Source organism: Chionomys nivalis, chromosome 18 (assembly GCF_950005125.1).
Source record: "Chionomys nivalis chromosome 18, mChiNiv1.1, whole genome shotgun sequence".
Taxonomy (NCBI): domain Eukaryota; kingdom Metazoa; phylum Chordata; class Mammalia; order Rodentia; family Cricetidae; genus Chionomys; species Chionomys nivalis.
In genome coordinates this window covers 18,306,420-18,327,708 of record NC_080103.1, presented here as the reverse complement: position 1 = coordinate 18,327,708, position 21,289 = coordinate 18,306,420, and the positions used below count along the sequence as shown (strand labels likewise).

At 39.8% G+C, this 21,289-nt stretch overlaps 2 protein-coding genes across 4 annotated transcripts in view; both read right to left on the bottom strand.

The window, feature by feature from the left end:
- Window positions 1-7,978, bottom strand: part of Rsbn1 (round spermatid basic protein 1) — a 48,880-nt gene extending 40,902 nt beyond the window's left edge. For all 3 annotated transcript variants that reach the window (XM_057793319.1, XM_057793321.1, XM_057793320.1), the window contains exon 1: window positions 7,276-7,978. In XM_057793319.1, the coding sequence (XP_057649302.1) occupies window positions 7,276-7,978 (703 nt within the window). The remainder of the gene's footprint in view (window positions 1-7,275) is intronic.
- A 2,578-nt stretch (window positions 7,979-10,556) lies between these two features.
- The window catches only part of Ptpn22 (protein tyrosine phosphatase non-receptor type 22), a 49,904-nt gene continuing 39,171 nt past the window's right edge, over window positions 10,557-21,289 (bottom strand). Inside the window, exons 15-19 of the mRNA XM_057793547.1 lie at window positions 19,378-19,455; window positions 18,715-18,830; window positions 17,216-17,246; window positions 12,119-12,196; window positions 10,557-10,765 (exon numbers count right to left, since the gene is read on the bottom strand). Of these exons, the coding sequence (XP_057649530.1) occupies window positions 10,701-10,765; window positions 12,119-12,196; window positions 17,216-17,246; window positions 18,715-18,830; window positions 19,378-19,455 (368 nt within the window). The 3' untranslated portion in view covers window positions 10,557-10,700. The remainder of the gene's footprint in view (window positions 10,766-12,118; window positions 12,197-17,215; window positions 17,247-18,714; window positions 18,831-19,377; window positions 19,456-21,289) is intronic.

Below are 21,289 nucleotides of genomic sequence, written 5' to 3'. Positions count from 1 at the left end.
CTGACATATCTTCTTCACCCAGAACTCACAGTCCAAACTATGATTCACTGGACATTCTTGGTTGAACAAAAGCAAATGACACTGCCCACCATTGCAATAATATACGGGGCAGTTTAATGGCCCTAAAAATCCTGTGATCTGACTATTCACAAGTCCCTCCATCTTAATTATCAGCAGCCATTGACCAGTTTTTTATTGTCTCCATGGGTTTGTCTTTTTCAGTGTTACATAACTGGAACTGCCCACTACGTAACCCTCTTAGACTGAGGTCCTTCTATTACTGCAGTATTAATGCACTTAAGGTTACTGCACTTTTCAGAACTCAGTTTGGTTTTAGAGCTGCATACTATTCCACTGTGGATGCATCAGTTTGTCTATTGGTCTACTGAAGAACATCTGAGCTGTTTCATATTTTTTGGCAATTATGACTAAAGTTACTACAAATTTCTATGTAGGTATAAGTTTCCAAATCCTTTGGGTAAATACCAAATAGTATGTGAAGCCGAGCAGTGGTGGCACACGCCTTTAATCCCAGTGCTCAGGAAGCAGAGGCTGGCAGATCTCTGAGTTTGAGGCCAACCTGATCTACAAGAGCTAGTTCCAGGCCAGGCTCTAAAGTTAAGGAGAAACCAAGAAAAAAAATAGTATGTGAACTGTCACATCACATGGAGCGCGTCCAACTCTGCAGCTGTCTTTGCACTGCCACAATGAGGAGGCCTCGCCTTTTGCAAACCAGTATCTCTGTTTCTCACTAATGAGACGGAGGAAGGGGGACAAGAGTATTTTCCTATAAAAATGCACGTAAGATACTTGTCATATTAGACTAAAACAAATAATAAATGTTAATTACTAGTTTTATCCCAAAATGGTGGAAATATAAAAGCAGAGAGTGCCCTTTAAGAACAAGCAATAGCTCTACTGATGAAGGACTTGTACACATGTATGAGGACCTGAGTTCAATCCCCGACAAGCACCTCAAAAAGCCAACCATAGTGAAAGTGGTTGGAACCCCAACACTGGGGAGAATTCCTGGAGCTCACTGGCCAGTCCATCTAACAGATGAGCCAAGGCCCTGGGAGAGACTGTCTTAAAACAAAGGGCAAGTTCCATGAAGAGTGACTCCTGAGACAGAACTCTGGCTTCCACACGTGTACCATACCAGTAAGACCATGAACACGCAAACACATACAGAACAAGCTGAAGCTGGATATTTATGTGCCATGTAATCCAGAACCCACAGTAAGGGAGAGTTGTGGGGGTCAAAGCTAGCATGGGCTATAGCACAACAAAAACAAACAAAACCAAAAGTGCCCATCTGGATGCTTCACAGTAAAGACTGAGATGCCTATCTCAGCTCTGATGCTTATTAGTCTCTGGACAAACCCAGAAACCCCCAAACCTTTGTTTTCTTGCCTTAAAACAGTATTAACACTCATGTTAGATGTCATTGCAAGGGTTAAAGAGAATTTAAAGAGAATGAATCTGACACATAAGTCTGCATCATAAGGGTTGAATAACATTCCTTTAAATACTTGTCAAGAACTTTGGGATATTAGATTAAATCTAGAAATTACTGGCCCAGAGTATGGGATAGTATACCACAAATGAAACATAAAAGTGGAGAAAGTGTGAGGGAAAAATAGATGACTCACTAAAAATGTCTATTAGGACCTTTATCGTTATCTCATTTTAATCCAAAAATTCAGTCCAGTAGACACAGAAATTCCTTTTCATAGATTGAAGCAGAATCTGAAACAAGATGTAACTTTTATTAGGTCATAAATTTGCTGACAGTCAAATTTCAGATCCATCTAACTCCAAAATTCAGTCTTCCACTACAATACAGTATACTTTCTTCCTTTCCACCTCTCCTATCCACCTCTCCCTAAACACTCTGGCAGATTATTATAAGATTATCCAGTTATTATCCATTAATTACAATTAATGGACTTTAGATGCTAGCCTATATGAGGTTCCAATATAGAAAAATATTACTGTATTTACTACATATAATACCTTTACAATTCATGATCACAAAGAGGGCATTATTATGCTATGCAGAAGTTTTCATGCCTTACTGACAAGAATATTTTCCTCTCTGGTGGATAGGAAAAAGCATTTCCTGAAGTTTCTGACAACTGAGACTGTGTGTGTATGTGTGTGCGTGCGCATGTATGTATATATGTATATATATGTATACACACTCAATACAATCCCAATAATTCTCCATTTCTACTACAAAAACAAATCACATGTTTCTATCAATATCGTTCTATTTTCTGAGACAGGGTCCTGTTACAACTAGCAATGCTTAGTCAGTCTCCCAAATGCTGGGATCACAGAAATGTGACATCACACCCAGTATCTTTTGGGTAGCACAGAATACTTCCACATGATAGCACTTAAGGGGGTCAAAACTGGAAAACAGAAAAGCTGACTACGAAGACTCATAGAAGAGCAAGTCTGGGGTTTGATGATAATGGAGTTGAGAGAAGGCAATCATCTTCTTATTCTTTCCTTAATAAATTAAGATCATACTTATTAACCAAGAACAATTAAAACGAAACTATTAATTTTGATGGAATATCTTTGGTCTATGCTTCTATGAACAATAACAAATGAGAGAGAAAAATTAAGATCAGGTAAAAAGGATAAAAAAGGATACAGGGAGCTATTTAGGTAGTCTGAAGCATACTGCTTACAAGACAGAGCAAATCTTTTAATATTTATTTATAAAGCATTAGACAGCGTACAGAACGGAAAGAGTGAAGTGGACCCTGAGGTGTTTTTTCTTAGGAGCCAGGGTTCAGTTTCACCATTAGAAAATTTCAAGCATGTTACTTCACCTCTGAAAATCATTTTACGTCCCACTCACATGCCAAGTTTTTCTTCTAACTATTTATGAGTCATGCCAGGTGTCTGAAGTGGTAATATCTGAAATTAGCCTATCCGTGAATTTGGACTGAGGACTGTTGGGCTGATGTGCAGGAACAGGTCTCTTAGTCATGTTCCAGGTCTCAAGTCAGAGGTAACCAACTTTCTCTGAAAAGAACACAGCAGGCTTTGTGGGCATATGGTCTCTGCCTCACCTACTCCTACTCTGCTACTATAATGCAAAAACTGGTATAGACAGTTGCATTCCAATAAAACTTTATCTGTGGACATAGAATTTACATCCCACATGGTTTTCATGTGTTAGGTTTTTCCCATAATCTGAAACATGAAAACCAATCTTAGTAACTTGTAAAATAAGAGGCAGAAGAACTGATTTTTGTTTTGTTCTGAGACAATGTCTCAGGGTCCAGGCCGGCTTCAAGTTAACATGTGGGAAAGAATGACCCTAAACCTCTGACCCTCCTACCTCCACCTTTTAGGTGCTAGAATTACAACCAGTGCTACCACACCCAGTTTGGGGCAGTGCTGGGGACTGAACCCAGGGCTTTGCAAGCTAGGCAAGCTCTCTACCAACATAGCTGGCTGGGAACTTGCTCTGTAACCCATGCTTTCCTGAAACTTTCAGTTGTGCTGGTTAGCTTTGTCAATCTGGCATACACTAGAGCCACATGGGGAGCGGGAACCTCAATTGAGAAAATGCCTCCATCAGACTGATAGTCTGTGGGACATCTTTTTGATTAATAATTGATGAGATGGCCTGGAGAGTACCAAACCTGGGCAGGTGATCCTGCATGATAAAAGAAAACAAATAGAGCAAGCTAGCAGCATTCCTTGGTGGGTTTTGCTTCAGTTCCTGCATCCTGGTTCCTGCCTTGAGTTCCTGCTCCTGACTTGCTTTCATGATGGACTATGACGACCTGTGAAGTAAACTCTTTCCTTCCTATGTTGTTACGGTCATGATGTTTATCACAGAAACAGAAAGCAAACCAAGACATCTTCTGCACAAGTGATTTCACAAAGGCACAAGAGAAATTCAATGCAAGAACAATAAGCTTTCAATTACAGTTGTTCCAGTGATTGTTTATCTAGAGAACGCTCCCTTTCGGCAAAAAAACACGGCATAAAAAAACTGTATGACAACCTGATAAAAAAAAAATAACCAAAAAAAAAAAAAAAGAAAATAAACAAACAACCCCTAAATATATACTTAACCACATGACCTAATAAGAACATTCCTCAAAGAATAAAAATTTGCTTCTGAATGGGAAAAAAAAAAAAAAACTCTGAAAGGGAAGCTCTATTTCTAGTAGTGCCAAACTAGACGCCAAATGCCCTTAAATCCAAGAAATCATTGTACACCCTTGCTGAGAATACTATCCAGGATGGAAAAAGTGAGAGCCATTGACACATGGATGATCTCATGGTGAGTTTACAGGCTAGCTTCAAAAGACCCCAAGTACATCATATTCTCTATTGACAACATTTCAAAGATAGAGAACAGACTAGCGATTCTTACTAGTCAGAAACAGTAGAGAAGGTAAGGAGACACTGCCTAATGTTGCAAAATGAAGGTTCATGAGAGCTCTTTCTGGAGAGTTTTGTGCCTTGTTTACAGTGGTGGTTACACTCATCTACATATGATAAAATGATACATTGTGCCAATGTCAATTTCCTGGTGTTAGTATTATACAATAGTTATGTAAGACACAACCACTGAAGTAAAATGGAAAAGGAAATGGACTTCTCTATGGTATTTTTTGCAATTTATAATTATTTCAAAGTAACTAGACAATTCCTAAAACTCTTAGCATACATAAAAGGATGAGATTCCTCTGTAAACAACAATCTACTTTATTAAAGCTGTTTACAGGACCAAGTAGTAAAAATAAAAGCCAGCTTTAACTGCCTACCATGTGCCAAGCCCTATTTTAAGTGCTTTTCATACACTGCCCCCTCTTCATCCCTGTAACAACCATAAGAATGGAGTACCCAACCCCATTTTACAAACAGGAACACTGGGGTTAAAGAGAAGATTAATTCGATCCTAATCACACAGTAAATACTAGAACCAAAATTTACTTCCAAAGTCATCCCTTCTGAACCTGAGGGTACCAAAACTAAACATACTGATATTTACAAGTATTGGTCCAAAGGCTTATAATAAACAATGTTCAGCCAGTTTCTTTTCAGCACGAGCTTCAGAGCTCTTAAAATGCCAGTGCATTTCAGATATTGAGACCACTACAGTACAGGTTTCCTCAAATACATCTGTCCAGAGGGTCCTACTTCCTCCAGAATATATATAGTTTGGGTATGCAATTCAATTATATATAAACCAAAATGAATAATGTTCAAATGGCCTGATTTTAACCCATTTCTTTTCTTCATGAATTGGCAAAAAGCTGTGCAGTCCAACATAGTAGCCATGTACACAACAAGTTATAAATTAGAATAAAATTTCAGTTTTTCAGTCACACAGCCACATCACAAATCTGCTGAAGTGCCACATATGGCTACCATATTGGACAGCACAGATACAGAACAGTTACATCATCTGAGGAAAGTCTACCCAGCAGTATTAGAGACTTGTTTTGTCTGATTGTAAAAGAACACAGGGCCTGTACAGTCTTCAGAGAAGCACACTGTGAATTACTACACATGTCAGCACCACCTTCCCCATAAAGAGAGACTGATACTTTCTAGTCAGCCTGACTGCTACCAGAACGAGAATCTCAAAGCACAAGGAAAAGGAAAGCAAAGAGGTAGAGAAAAGGAAGCAAAGCTGGCCAGACCAGAGATGAAGCTTAAACTAACATTTAGGAGTCTGGGTTCTGATTTTTTTTTTTTTTTTTTTTTTTTTTTTTTTTTTTTGGTTTTTCGAGACAGGGTTTCTCTGTAGCTTTGGAGCCTGTCCTGGAACTAGCTCTTGTAGACCAGGCTGGCCTCGAACTCACAGAGATCGCCTGCCTCTGCCTCCCGAGTGCTGGGTGATTTTTTTTTTAATTTAAATTTCATCTTTGGTAATGAGACCATGTAGGTGAAGTCTCTTCATTTTGGGCCCTGGTGTTCTCTCCTGCAACATAAATTTAAAAGAAATGATTATTCAAAATTCCCTGTAGCTGTGTCTGGACACATGCCATGGAGTGGGGGGAATGAGGGCAAAAAATAAGCTACTCTGATATGCAAAATAGTTGTAGATTGGAAACTGGCACACTGGTCAGCCTGCCACAACTCTACTTCCTGAGAATGCTATCTGGACACCACCGAAGGAAAAAGATGCAGTTCTGTCCAATGAAAACTTATTATTTACACCTAAATGCACACACACACACACACAAACTGGTTAGCACTAAGACCAAATATATGGGAAAAAAATGCAAGATACTCAAAACTTCAGGTTGAAAGACTAGTTCACTAACATGTAATAACTGAAGGGGGTCCCAGTACTCAAACACATATTAGGGTGCTAGTATTACTAAGATTATGAATATTACAAGTTATAAATATCATATACAAAGTATAAATCCGACATGACCAAAAGTACACTTCATTTCTTCCACGAAGAATATAAACAGATGCTACAAGGATCTGGCAATAGTAGACACCAATTTTGGCTAACCTAATTTTTCTCAAAACCACACTTAGTCCTATGTCTTCTATGTGAAATACCTTTAAGGACTGCTGAAATTGCAGAGATTCTCAAACAGTGCTCGGGCAGAAGGAAACAAAACTAGAATCTGCATCTACACGCTTCCTTCTCTTCAGAGAAATGGTGGGTCTACTTCCTAAGATTCAGAGGGCGATAAAAACCTGCCTCGGACCAATCCTATGCCATACTAAGAACTAAAAAGGCTAATATTAATTTTTTTAGCTATTTTTACCTCGTCCAGCTGAAAAGGAAATACCATAAGTGATTTTTTTTTTAACCTCGCCGAAGCTAAGAGTTGTGTAACCTCTTTGAGAATTCAAACTCAGAGCCCATAATCAAACCTGTGAATATTTTGGTGCCGGACATGAGAAAAACTAAAGACTGCAAAGAACGAAAACAAGAAGGGACTTTCAGTGACAAGCGTTTACTTCAGTAAGGCTGGTTTTAGTACCCCACCTACTAATCCAATGCCAAGCACCGCGCGGCGCGGAAACCCTGCCGAATTTGAAAATAAACGTTGCAAAGGCTCCGGGGGACTGCAAACGGGGATGGAAACTGACAGCTTGGCCTCACAGAGAAGCCTCAAGTAGGTCAAACTGTGGCAACCGCCTGCAATCCAGAGTCCACTCCAGTGGGCTCAGGGGAGTAGAGCGGCGTCTTTCAGTCCTAAAGGGGCGGGATACGGGCACCAAGATCTAGAGCCCGAGCCCAGGCGCTTCGCCTGCTCTCACCTCTCTTGGGGGCCTTGATCAGAGGCACCCCTCCGCTCCTCTCGCCGTTTTCCTGCTTGTCCTTGTGCTTGAGATCGCCCGGAACGCAGGCGCCAGGGTCACCATCGGAGCTGCGGTGGTGATGGTGCTTGTGCCGCTCCTTGTGGCCCTTATGCTTGGGCCCGGCCGCGCTCACCGTCAGGGGCGAGAAGGTGAAGAGGGCCGAGGTGCCCGGGGCCGGCAGCGGGGCAGCGACAGCGGGCCCGGCGGGCGCCAGCGACGGTGGCGGCGGAGGCGGCAGGAGCAGAGGTTCAACAGGGCCCGGAACGGTTGGGGCGGCATTCGTTGGAGGCAGCGGCCCGGGATGTTGGCGGCTGCGACGCCGCCGATGAGGGGGAGCGAGAGGGGGGTCCTGGCTCGGCCGCCCCCGCTTCTCCTGAGAACCCCCGCTGCTCGCTCGGCGTTGCCGCTTCACTCCCCGCGGGGAGACCCCAACATGGGGTTTCTCCTTCCCTTCTTTGTCCAGCTCCTCCTGCGCCGCCACCGCCCGTACTACGCGAACCGCTCCGACCTGCGCAGCCATTTCACCCACAAACACACATTTAAATGTCCCGACCGCCCCCCCGTCCGCGATTCGCGCAAGCGTCGCCCGCGCAGGGCCCGCTGGGCATTGGAGTCTCTCCTCCGCCCTCCACGGCTCCGTCCTTCTCGTAGAGCTGAACATGCCGGAAACGACAGTTCCGGCACCTCTCCGCAGACCTCGCCAACCGAGCTTCTATTGTAAAGCGCCCTGGACGCGCAAGGCCTGGCGGGAGTTGTAGTTCCACCGCCCGCCGTGCGCCCGGCTCTCTGAGTGGAGGAGCAGAGAAGGAGCGTGCGCCCAGGCACGCTTCGGGGTGCGACGCAACTGCCGCCGGCCGGCGAGTTACCGCCAACCGCCCTAACGGCCCAAACAATGTTAATAGCTTTCAGGGTCTGGCGGTGTGTTCAGGCGGTCCTCTTGCGGTGTTCCTTCTTCTTGCCCGGAGTAGGTGATCTCCATAGTGACTTTTCAATTTCGTATTTCTCTCCTAGCCTTTGTGAGGTAAAAGAATCTCCAGCTTTTACCCTTGACAAACGACGAGAAAAAGAATTTCGGATCGTGTAAAATGACGATTTTGTTGTAAAGGGTAGCGGGTTTGCTATTCAGGGGGAAAAAATAGGAGCGTTTTCAGTGGCATTGCTGTGATTACAGCTGCAGGCTTAAGGCAGGTGCTAGGAGTGCCCTGAGCGCAGCCCCCACCTTGCCAGAGTCAGATTTCCCTATGTACTTGAAAAGGTAGAATCCAGCATTTATGTTAAACATACAACTATACTTAACGAAAAGTATAGAAATCGTTTAATTTTTTTCAAACCATAAGTACAAATTTGCAAATGTGGAAAAGCTTTGTCAAGCTGACAACACTTAAAAAATCGTCACTGTTCGTCAGGAAATAGTGTTTCCTCAGAAATTTGATTTAATAATTGGCTACCATGATATACTAAGCATATAAGAAAGCACTATGGTTTAACACTAGTTCCCAGAGAAGTAACTTAGGCAGAGTGAACTTCTGCAATAAAAGTTATAGCTTAAAATAGCTACTGGGTATGCGTTGTACTACAATGAGCAAGTAACAATACCTTCAGTTAGTCCTAGCATTCAGTTTCCTAACGAAAAGTATTAAAGCACAAATAACACTATTGCTAGGTTGTATTTTCTTAAGTAAAAATATCCAATTGAATGGGAAAGTAAAGTGAATCTTTTAAAACAATATCCAAACCGGGCGGTGGTGGTGCATGCCTTTAATCCCAGCACTTGGGAGGCAGAGGCAGGCGGATCTCTGAGTTCGAGACCAGCCTGGTCTACAAGAGCTAGTTCCAGGACAGGCTCCAAAACCACAGAGAAACCCTGTCTCGAAAAAAACAAAAAAATAAAAAAATAAAACAATATCCATTAACTTATTTACTGTGTAAATGTAGATTTGAAATTTACTTGGGAGAATCCATAGTCCTACAGAAATACATTTTCAAACTACCAGTACCTTTAAATAATTATGGACATAAACTGTACAGGTTTATATGGGGCCTTTTCTATGAAGAAAACACTATCAAAAAAGAATTCAAAATAATTTTAAAGTTTAAAGTGCTAGCAAAAAGTAACTGCTGTTGATTATTTTTGTAGAATTGGAAAAAACAATGTGGAATATAGTTGTACACCGTTATAGCAATATAAAAATGATCACTGCCATTATTTGTACATCGTTCTCTTTAATATTTCTTTTCCACATTTGGGAAGGTGGGGGAGGTATACTCCATTTAGACAAAAATAATACCCTGGGAACAGTCATTGCTACAGCAGTAATTTTGTTCTGCAAACACAAGGAAAGAGTGTTTTGTTTTTCTTTTGTTTTTTTAAATAAAACCTTTAGGCAGTCATGATGGAGCACACCTGTAATGTCAGCATTCTTCAGGTTGAAGTAGGAGAACCATTAGTTTGAGGCCAGCCTGGGGCTACATAGCAAGATCTTGTCTATTAAAAAAAGAAGAAGTTTGCTATTAAGGCAATGTAGAAGGGTTGAAGAGATGGCTCAGACAGTTATGAGCACTTACAGCTCTGCAAAGGACACTGGTTCAGTTCTCAGAATCCACTAAGCAAGTACCACCTGTAATTCCAGTTCAAGGGGATCTAACTCCCTCTCCTGGCCTCGGTGTGCACTACACATAGGTGGTATATATCCATACATGCAGGCAAAAACACTTGTAACTTGTACACATAAAGATATTTTATAAAGAGAACTTTAGTTAATATCAAATTCTTACAGGCCTATATTAAAATGAATGTTTGTGCAGGGCTTGACGTGTGCCTTTAATAATCTTAGCCCTCCAGAGGCTATGACAGGAAGATTACCTTAAAGAGTCAAGATTAACATAAAAAGACATCATCTCAAAACAAAAATTTACATATCCGGAGAAAGTAAAACAGAGGGACTGGAGAGCTTTTCAGCAGTTAAGACCATTGGCTGCTCTTCCGGAGGATCCAGGTTCAACTCCAAGCACCCACATGGCAGGCAGCTCATAACTATCTGTAACTCTAGTTTCAGGGGATCTGATGTCTTCACACAGATATACATGCAGGCAAAACACAAATGCATATGAAATAAAAATAAATTATAAAATAAAATAACTTCCAAAAGCGAAAAATAAATCCAGTTTGAAACGTGATAAACTTTATTGACAGTTCCCAACTAAATGTCAAAAATATGAAAGTACAAGGTTGTTGGAAGTTTTTTATATATAGCTTCCCTTTTGAAAGCTATTAACACACTATATCTTCATTATTGATATTATTAATATTATTATAGCAGTATTCTAGTAGTTTTATTTGTAGGCACATATGCAGCCAATATTCTTATAAATTCAGTGGTGTATTAAATATTCCAAGTTGATGGTGGGTTCCTTGGTCCTTTGGGTTTTGAAAAACGATTTCCAAAACCTGGAGACAAAAAAAAAAAATTGAATGAAAATAAGTACTTTTATGTGGAAATGTGGAAATGAATACTTGGATTTTAGAATACATCATTGAAAAAGTTAAACACTCTCGTTGATCAATTTAATAATAGACTGGAAAGGCATTATAGTAATTAAAATTTAAATTAAATAGAATATTCTTTTTGCTATACTAGAGATCAAACTAATGGCCTTGTTATATGCTAAGGCAATTACTCTGCCACTGGACCACACCTCCAACCCAAATACTACTAATAATTAAATTTAGACCATTTACAATTAACTAATGGTAATAATTGTATGAAGAACCATTATTATCATAGCCTTCAATAACTGAATACATAGCACTGTTTATCTGTTTTATTCACCCATCATGGATGACAAATTTCACTTTTATAAAATTAAGCACTTATTTATGTGCTGTTATTAAATCAAGTTCTATATCTATGCAGCCACAGAAATTTCTGAGTCTACTAAAATATGTTTCTAAAACTTAGAAAATATAAAACAATTCTGAAAGAAATAGTTGTTAAATAAGTTTTAATTACTTCACTTCCTGAAATGCACTTCCCTTGCCTCCAAAAAAAGAATAAGAAAAAGTTTCACATAAAATAAAGGCTATTAGTAGGTGTTTTCAGAAAGAAATTCAGACTGGTGACATTTATTTGTCTTTTCCTTTGATTGTGGTAGATTTTCAAAGCATCTGATATTTAGCAGCTTTGGTGCCTTAAATTGAAAAATAGAAGGGTTTGAAACTTAAAGTGAGAGCAGAAAATGAAACATTAAGAAATTCATAATATTTAATGTCATCACCTTTCCTAGTAACTATTTACATATATGACTAAATTTAAGTCTAAAAACAAAACTAGAGTAGGCTAGATATGGTGGCAACTGCCTGTAATCCAAACACACAGAAGGTTAAGATAGGAGGATCACAAGTTCAAGGCCAACCTGAAATACATAGCATCACACACACACACACACACACACACACACACACACACACGCACACACACACTGTATGCCAGAGTTGAAAGAAACCTGAAAGAAGATGTTTATTAACTAGTGATTTTAAATGTTTAGAATTAATTTATTTTGCGTGTATTGGTGTTTTGCCTCCATGTATGTCTGTGCACCATATGTTCGCAATGCCTTCAGAGACCAACAGAGGGCATCACCAGCTCCTCTAGAACTGGAGTTAAAGACAGTTGTGAACCACCTTAGAATTAACTGAACCTGGGTCCTCTGAAAGAGTATCCACTACTCTGAATTCACTGAGCCATCTCTCCAACACCAATTTATATACATTTTAAACTATGCTATAAAATAATACACATACCAAAATTCAGAAAGGAGCTGGAATTTTTTGGCTGAACACATTCTGCTGGCTTGCTTGGTGGGGAAGAATTACAAACACCTGTAATCAGAAGAAAATTATGTTGGGTAATGAATGACAACAGATTTAGATTACCATTTATTTGCTTGCATGATTATTGAAATTAAACATTTCCTCCCAAGCAATACTCCAAAATAAATATATCAGTATCATATTAAACATGTTCTAAATGGTTGAAATTATATTTTTATATTATAATTAAGATACGGAGGGGGAAGCTCTCAGTCTGTATGCCTGAACTCATTATGTAACCCAGGCTGGCCTTGAACTTGTGGTGGTACTCCTGCCTCAGTGTCCCAACTACAGAGATTACAGGCCAGAATATCCATGCCAAGCAAGATTTACTTTATTTGCAAACAGATTATATAACAATACACAAAATGTAAGAAAATGTGTGAAAGGAATGGTGGTGTGGGATATTCCTCTATGTAAAGGGGTGTTGCATGTGATTACACTGCACTTGCTAATTATGGAGAGATGTGCTGCTGTTGCACCTTGCCGGTCTAAGGCACATGATTGGCCTAATAAAAAGCTGAATGGCCAATAGTGAGGCAGTAGAGGGATAGGCAGGACTGGTGGGCAGAGAGAATAAGCAAGAGAAGAAATCTAAGCTCGAGGAATGAGAGAGAAGGAATGAGAGAATGGGGTAGAAAGAGAGGGAGACATTTGGGGCCGGAATCCAGGCAGCAGCTAGCCAGACAAGGAGGAAACAGGAAAGTAAGATATATAGAATGAAAGAAAGGTTAAAAGCCTTGAGGCAAAACATAGATAAAGAGAAATGGATTAAAAACAAGAGGTAAGATAAGACCAAGCATTCATAACTAATGACAAGTCTCTGTGTCATGATTTGGGATCTGGTTGGTGGCCTATAGCAGGAATTCTAATTCTGACTCTGGGTATTTATTAAGGACTAATAGAATCCGTGCTACAGTGGCCCAAAAGAAAACTGGCATTCGGCTTTGGAATTTACGCTTTCCCCGTCTCACGCAAGCCGAGCTTTCTCTTACACTGTCCTCTGCTCCTAAATTTCTTTCTTGCTTTCCAGCAAATTTTTTCGCATAGATGATTCTAAGTTCAGGCCATAGCCTCCCAAAGTCATTGTTATGTTGCTTGGTTTACTGTTGTATTTAATATGCGTAGGCCTAAAAAGGTGTGTGTGTTCCTAACACCTTAATATAAATATGTGCCCGTTTCTACCAAGTTTTAAAAGGAACTCTGTAAAACTGGATCTACATTTTATATGTGCCTTGTCTTACAGGAATAAAGATTTCTCAGGTTTTTGGAAACTTTCTCCGAAACAACTTATAAGTAAGGAGAAATTACTACATACTCTCTTTTGCTTATTCTTAACATTTCAAAATGCAATGTGAGAACTGCATGTATGTGTTTACACATAAATATGTAATATTAGGCTTCTAGAAACATCTAGAACACTTCCTTTGTGGAGGATACTTGAGTAGTAATCACTAGAACACACAGTAGATTTCAGTCGTTTCCAGTTAAGTGCATACTTAGTACTGTGTGTCAAGACCTGGGCTGGGAACTGAGGCTAGCGGGGAGCACAGTGGGTGAAGATGGGTGGGAAAGAACGGTAATAATCTCTACATGTGAACTGAGAGAATAGACTTGTCCCAAAGAAGATTACTCTTTCTTTTTTCTTTCCTCTCTTTTTTATTTATTTTTTAACAAAGGCAGTAAAGATTAACCAAATGTATATTGGAGGGAACCTGTGGCTTGTCTCAAGTTATTTTTATGCTCCCTGCTCAATGTGTATTCTCAGGGATAAAACAGCTTAATTTTCCCCTTTACACCCTCCCCAATTTTCAGTTTCCACTCATCAGGTGGACCTATTTCTACTTACAGAAGAATGAAATGACTAATAACTTGGGCTGACTTCCATTGTTGGTACATTGGCATGGTCACACAAGATGGATAGGTCTTATCTCATTACTGAGTAATCAGTGACCGTATATAACTATGCGGCTAAATATAAGACACATTATCCTGCCTAATTGGGATGTTAAATATACTGGTAAGAGTTGATTCAGGCAGAGGCAAATGAACCAGTCCAACATCAGACCAATTTTCACTAGTCATCAGGCTGTTGCTTAAGCAACCAGGAAGAAACTAATTTTTTCCATCAGAAGCCTGAAACCACATGGTAAAAAAAAAAATCTGCCTATGAATAAGCTTATAAATGAAACAAAGCTGGGGTAGAGGGATGGCTCATTTGGTTAAGTACTTGATGAGCTAACATGAGGCATTGTGTTCAGATACCAACACCCAGGCAAAAAGCAAGACATGGCTGGCAGTCATGTGCCTATAATCCCAGTGGTGTGTGGGAAATAAAGACAGCAGGATCCTTGGGGCTTGCTGACCAGCTAATATAGTCAATTGGTAAACTCTAAATTCAGTGAAAGATCCTACTTCAAAAGTAAGGTAGATACATGGTTGAGGACGATGCCTGACATCAACCTGAGACCACACATGTGCGTAGATGTGTGTACGCAGGCAAACACAAATACATATACAAGAATGACACAAAGCAATATGGAATGAGAGGTTAGCTACTTTATGAATAATTTGAATTCTTAGTTACAAGACGGTTAGTTTCGCTTATGCTCCAGTTAGTCTTAACTAGACATTCTATGAGTTGCAACTGTAGTATTTCTGAGCAATTACAATGTCTCTCTAGGGCTCATCTGGTAAAGGAGTTTGCCTTGTAAGTCTGAGGACCTGAACTTGTTCCCTGGAACTCATGTAAAGGTAGAAGGGAAATGCCAACTCTACAAAGTTGTCCTCTGAACAAGTTGAGGCGTGTGCCCCCAGCCCACGATGCATGCATGTGTCCATGTTCACCAGCACGTGCGCACATACACAGAGTAACAAAATTTACTTGAGGTTTTTACTGCTCAAAGCGGGCATCACTGGGCATCATGGTTGGCAAGTTCCATTTTGTCACCTCTAATCCACTCTCCATACAGCAACCAGGATAAAAACAGATTGCATAGCATCTCAGTCTAAACCCTTTTATGGTGTCTCATTGCACTTTTCCCTTCTAGGCTTGTCCTTTATTTTTTCTTCCATAAAGTTTATAACCCCAATAGTCTGCCATCATCACCATCATACTTGACCTCTGAGATCATCTTTAAACACTATAGCTAACGTCTGGTTGGGAAATATGCCTTTCCCCTAGAATTAGTCAAGAATGACTTTAACATTTCAAAAGGAAATTATGGTAACTGGGGAAGTGATGTAGACAAAGACGAACGAGGGACTGACTTGTACAGTCAGCCAGAGTTTATTCGATCAGCTTATTTAGGAAACACTTTTCTTTCTCTAGATATAACAATATTTTGGGGAGATCAAAGAAACAGTAACTTCAGGTAGATTTATGTTGGCAGATCTTTGGGATGTGGTGTGAGACTGAGCCTTCTTTTTTATGTAAAAACTCTCAGGGCATCCTCTAAATATAGGCTAGCCTGTATTTTTGTTTTTCAGCTACTTTGAATCTATATTCTTTGGCTGCTAAGAACTGTATCAAGTCCTCAAATTGACCCTGGAGTTTAGACCTGCATGAGCTTAGACTTGTATACCTGTCCTCCACCCCTTCCAGATACTCAGGACTGAAGAATTCCCTATGTTCTTTCCCAATCTGGATCTCTCATTGGTCTGAGGTTAAGTTTTTAATGAAAATAGCATTTTTATCTGTTATTTTAAGCTAGCATTTCTGGCTGCTTTTTTTCTTTATTTTTATGAATATTTTTTGAATGCCTGCTATAAGCCAGACATTGTGGAAGGCACCTGGTGTATATAATACTGGCTGGCTCTTAGGATTTTGTGCAACTTAAGTCTAGTGAGGGATTCAAAAATTAAGCAAGTGAGCTCGCAAACACATACATAATAACATGATGGATGCTATTAAAGGAAACAAGAGTAATGATGAGAGAATGAAAAAAGTAAGATTAGTTGGTCATTTTACTACTCTGTTTTTTGGGGAAGGGGGGCTGACACCCAGCTCCCAAATCAATCATATGGAGTCTTATTCTTTCTTATGAATGCCCAGCCTTAGCTTGGCTTGTTTCTTGCCAGCTTTTCTTAAATTATCCCGTCTATCTTTTGCCTCGTGGCTTTCATCTTTCTATACACCTTTCTTCTTATTCTCTGGCTTTCTGTGTAGCGGGGTAACTGGCCCCTGAAGTCCTCCTCTTCTTCTTTTTTTTTGTTCCCCTTTCTCTTTTCCTCCTCAGGAGGTTTGCTTTCCAAGTTTCCTTGGTGTTCTTTGTCCTTCCCTATAGCATAATATCAACGATTTAGTCCTTCCTGGCTAACCGAGTGGATCAAATTTCTAAGAGTCATGTCATCATGCTTTATAGACCTTGTAATTGTAAATAAGATGTCTAAGAGAATTCAAAGAGTTTAAAGAACTCGTGGGTTTTTATTTTCATTACAATACAGCAAAATAGTAAGCAACAGACTTTTACTGCTGGTAACCCATGTAAAAATGGAACTGCGTCAATGCTTTGCTTGTTTCATTAAACCAACACATTTGTTTCACAATATGCTTTGCTGTTACTGTGTTCAAAGAAAATGAATCTCAGGTTAGACTGCTAGGAGTTTTAAATAACATTTATATCTAAGCATCTTGGTATGGGTGGAAAATTCTAAACACTGTAGTAATTATAATCTGTGGGTCGGGCGGTGGTGGCGCACGCCTTTAATCCCAGCACTCGGGAGGCAGAGGCAGGTGGATCTCTGTGAGTTCGAGACCAGCCTGGTCTACAAGAGCTAGTTCCAGGACAGGCTCCAAAACCACAGAGAAACCCTGTCTCGAAAAAACAAACAAAAAAAAAAAAAAGAAACCCCATCCCAACATTAGCCTGCTGGAGCCCAGCGAAGTCAAGGCTTGGGTGATAGCTCCAACCCACAGTTCTGTTTGGGAATGATATTGTTAACTTTTTTATAGGGTGATTATACCAAAAATTGTGTAATTTCAGAAGTTTTGGATACATTCGAGAAAATAAGTACAAATGAACTTACTTTTTTTCATGTTTCTGAAAATCTTTAAACTCTATAAAAGTGAAGAAAGAGGAAAAGTTAATGTTTTCTTATAAAGTTCAAAATGCTTCAGTCAACTAAAAATACAGACTTAACAGAACTAGTTTCCTGAATAATAGCCATGAAAATGCAATTATTTTTTCCATCTTACATCTTAATTCAGTACAAAATTACCACTTGGTCCTATCTTACTATTTTACCATATGTATCATAGTAATATCATGCCAGGGTCATGATGACAGGCCTCCTTCTCCCCCTTTACTGGGAGTATTCCAGAGCAGACAACAGCCTCTGGGGGTTGCTTTGCTTTTCAATCACGTACTTTTTGCCCATTTTTACTTTATACTTATAGATTTTTAGCAATTCGTCATATATTTGACAAATAGCCCTGGCTACAGTGCCAGTTACAGGCATTTTTCTCTCCAATTTGGTCTTTAGCTTTGATTTTTAAGTAACTTTCCTTCACTATGCAGACACTTTTTGTTTCGTCTAGTGGAAAGTGTATATCTTTTCCCTTAATGCCTCTGGAGTGTTACAGTTACAAAGGCCAGTATACTCCAGAGTTACAAAATTATCTTACCAAAAAGTACTCTTGTAACTTAGGAGTTTTAACATAGTTATTATTGAGTCCTTTGAGGAGACTATTTTTTCATTTCATTTTTAGATTTTTTTTAAAAATTAGATTGATTTATCATTTATGTGTGTAGAGATTTGCCTACATGTATGTCTATGCACCGTGTATATGCCTGGCGTCAGATCCTCTGGAACTGGAGTTAAAGACAGTTAAGATCCTCCATGTGGGTGTTGGGAATTGAACTCAGGTCCTCTAGAAGAGCAGTCAGTGCTCTTAATCTCTTGAGTATCTCTCCAGTCCTCTTTAGTAGGTTTATGTATATTATACATTTTAACATTTAAATCTTTTAGCTATCTAGACTTTATCCTGCTGTTGATATGAATTGTAGATCCTATTTTTTTTACATTATTACTTATTTAGATCAACAATTTTTCTGAGACGTGGTGTCATGTATCCCAGCCTTGAACTTCTGGTCCTCCTGTCTCCACCTCCCAAATATTGGGACTTGAGTATTACAGTTATGCACCACCCTGGGTCAAGCTCCAAGTTTCAGTCATGCCTTAGGCAAGCAGTCTACTAACTGAGCTACACTCTCAACCACTAACAATTATGAAACTATCCATCTTTATCCCTTAATTTGAAACACACCATAATTTACTAAATCCCTACACATATGTGGACCTAGTCCTGAACTTTCTCTGTAGATAATACATTTATTTTAATATTCTAACATGTCACTGTAATTACTCTCATTCATTGCATAGATTTGCTTTCTATTAATTTTGTCTGAGATCAAAACTCAGTTTAATAAAGGTGCTTAATATAATTTGCAGTCTTAATGCTATGGAGGGGAAACCTGTATGTAGTAAGGGAAACTCTGGGTTGTTTTCTAAATCTCTGGTCTTACTTTGCTCCTTGTGAAACCTTTTCCAGGGGTCTTCAATGCTTGTGTAGAAGATGTTGAGTTCTCTGTGGTTTCTGGATAGCTAGTAGAGGAAGTTTCTATGGGTTGGACCTGCAAACCTTAAAAAAAAAGGAAATAGAAAAGAAAGAAAAATGTTTATTTTCTAAAGCCTACGACTTAAATATGGGTGTATATTCAGGCTTGGCCTATATGTTTTGTTGTTTATTTTTTAAAGCCTATGACTTAAATATGGGTGTATATTCAGGCTTGGTCTATATGTTTCGCCTTCTTAGGTATCATTTTCATTATATATTGTAGGTTTTAAAATTTATTCTTTTATTTACTCATTCTTTGTACCTTTCCATGTAGGATTTATTGTATTTAACTTTGTTGTTGGCTCCCTTTAGGCAGGGTCTAAAAAACTCACAGAGATCTGCCTCTGCTCCCTAGCCCATCACCACACCCAGCCTTGTCTATGTTTTTAGGAGACAGGGTCTCAAACAGCTTAGGCTGTCCTTAAACAATATGGCTAAGGATGACCTTGAACTCCTGATGCTCTTGTCTTCACCTCTCAAGGACCGAGATTATAGGCATGCACCACCACACTTATTTTAAACCTTTCAACATTTTACTTTATAACTTTTTTGTAAAGTAATGCTAACTTACAGTCTTCATCAGCAAGGAAGAAGGACTCCAGAGTTCTTTCTGGGAGTGGAGGTGGAGGAGAATCATCTTGATGTAGAGCTGTAATAAGGAAAGTATATAGCAAAGCAAAGAAATCCACCAATTAGAAGTCAGGTCAGAACATGGTTTGTGTCCATGTAATTTTTGCTCTCAGTCCATTTTAGCGTGCAACCACTATCTTAGTTACTTTTCCTGTCGCCATGACAACACACCTGACAAGAGCAACTTAAGGAAAGGAGTTGTTTGTGTTGACTCACAGGCCCAGTGTATATAAATTCATGGGGGGTAGTCCTGGGAGCGGGGCTCAAGCTCAGCTGGTCACACTGCACACATGGTCAGAAAGGTAGGGAGTGCTGAGTGCTGGTTCCACTCAGCTAGAGGTCTTGTTATTCAGTCCAGGACCCAATCCCAGAGAATGATGCTAACCACTCCTTGGGGGTGGGTCGTCTTTCCTCAATCTAATCAAGATAGTTCCTCACAAGTGTGTCTAAAAGCTAGCCAAATCAGGTGTGCCTGGAGGTCTGACACCAAAAAGGGTGTGACCGTAGGATCGCAGGTGTGTGCCCCATCCAGCTGCCACAAAGATTTACAACATTTACTGCCCTCCAGGGTCTCCATCTCCTGGGGGGGCATAGAAACCATGGAATGGACTGTCACACCTTGGGAAAGGAATTATCTGAGCGATGACCCGAGCCTCAAAAGTGTAGGCCTGCTTTGTTGACCAAGGAGCCCATGATTCATCAAACACGAACTCACAGATGTATTCTTCCAAAGAAACTGGGAACTGATTTTAGCAAGGTTCTGATCTAGTTTATTTTACAGGAAGGTTTAGTGGATAAAGGAACATGTTAAATTAGTCATAGAATACAATTATTGGTCATGAAGGACCAGTAATCCATTCTCTTCAGCAAACGAACACTGCTAGAAATTGCAAAAAGGAAGAACTGTTACAGATATTAAAAGAAACAAAAATGCGATATATAGGTTTTGTTTGACTCTAGATTCAAGTAAGCTGACTATAAGCTGACTATAAAAGGACTTTTTTTTTTTTAGACAGTTTTACTATGTGGTCCTAGTTGCCCTGGAGTGCACTATGTAGACCAAGCTGTTCTGTAACTCACAGAGAGATCCTCTCAAGTGCTAGGGTCAGAGGCATATGTCACCACTCAAATATCCAGCTGAAAAGCCATTTCTGAGATAGCTGGAGAAAAGCAATGTAATCTGGAAATCAGATACTATCAGGACAACTTATCAATAGGTGCTACATCTAGAAGCTAGGTACATGTTTGAAACTTTTCTTAATTTTAAATAATGAGTAATTTTCCCATGATGTAAACACCTAAAATACAAAATGTTCTGGTGACATAAATTTCTTATCACACAGCACTTAAGTGTTGTTATACCATATATTAGTATATTCTGAAAATGAACTCATTAGAGTCTCACCTGTCATTAGCCACAGGTGTGTGCATGGACACGCTTGTGTGTATGTGCATGTGTGTCATAGTGCACACGTAACAAAAGACAGTTTTTCTGACTTTGTCTTCCCACCTGGTTTCAGACACTGAGCTTGGCACGCCAGGTTTACCCGCCCTCAAGCTCCCAGGTGATCTTCCCATCTCTACCTCTCATCCCTTCTAGGTGTGCTGGGATTATAGCTGTGGTATTGCCTCTACCTCTCATCTCCTTATGTGTGTGCTGGGATTATAGATGTGGTATCGCCACATCTGGGTTTCTAAGTTTTAACCTTTATGGGGGGCACACACATACTACAGTGTGCGTGTAGAGGATAATTTTGGAAGTTAGTTCTCTACTTCTACTGCGTACATCCAACTCAAGTTGTCATGCTTGGTGACAAGAGCCCTTACCACAACCATCTCCACAGACCTATCCA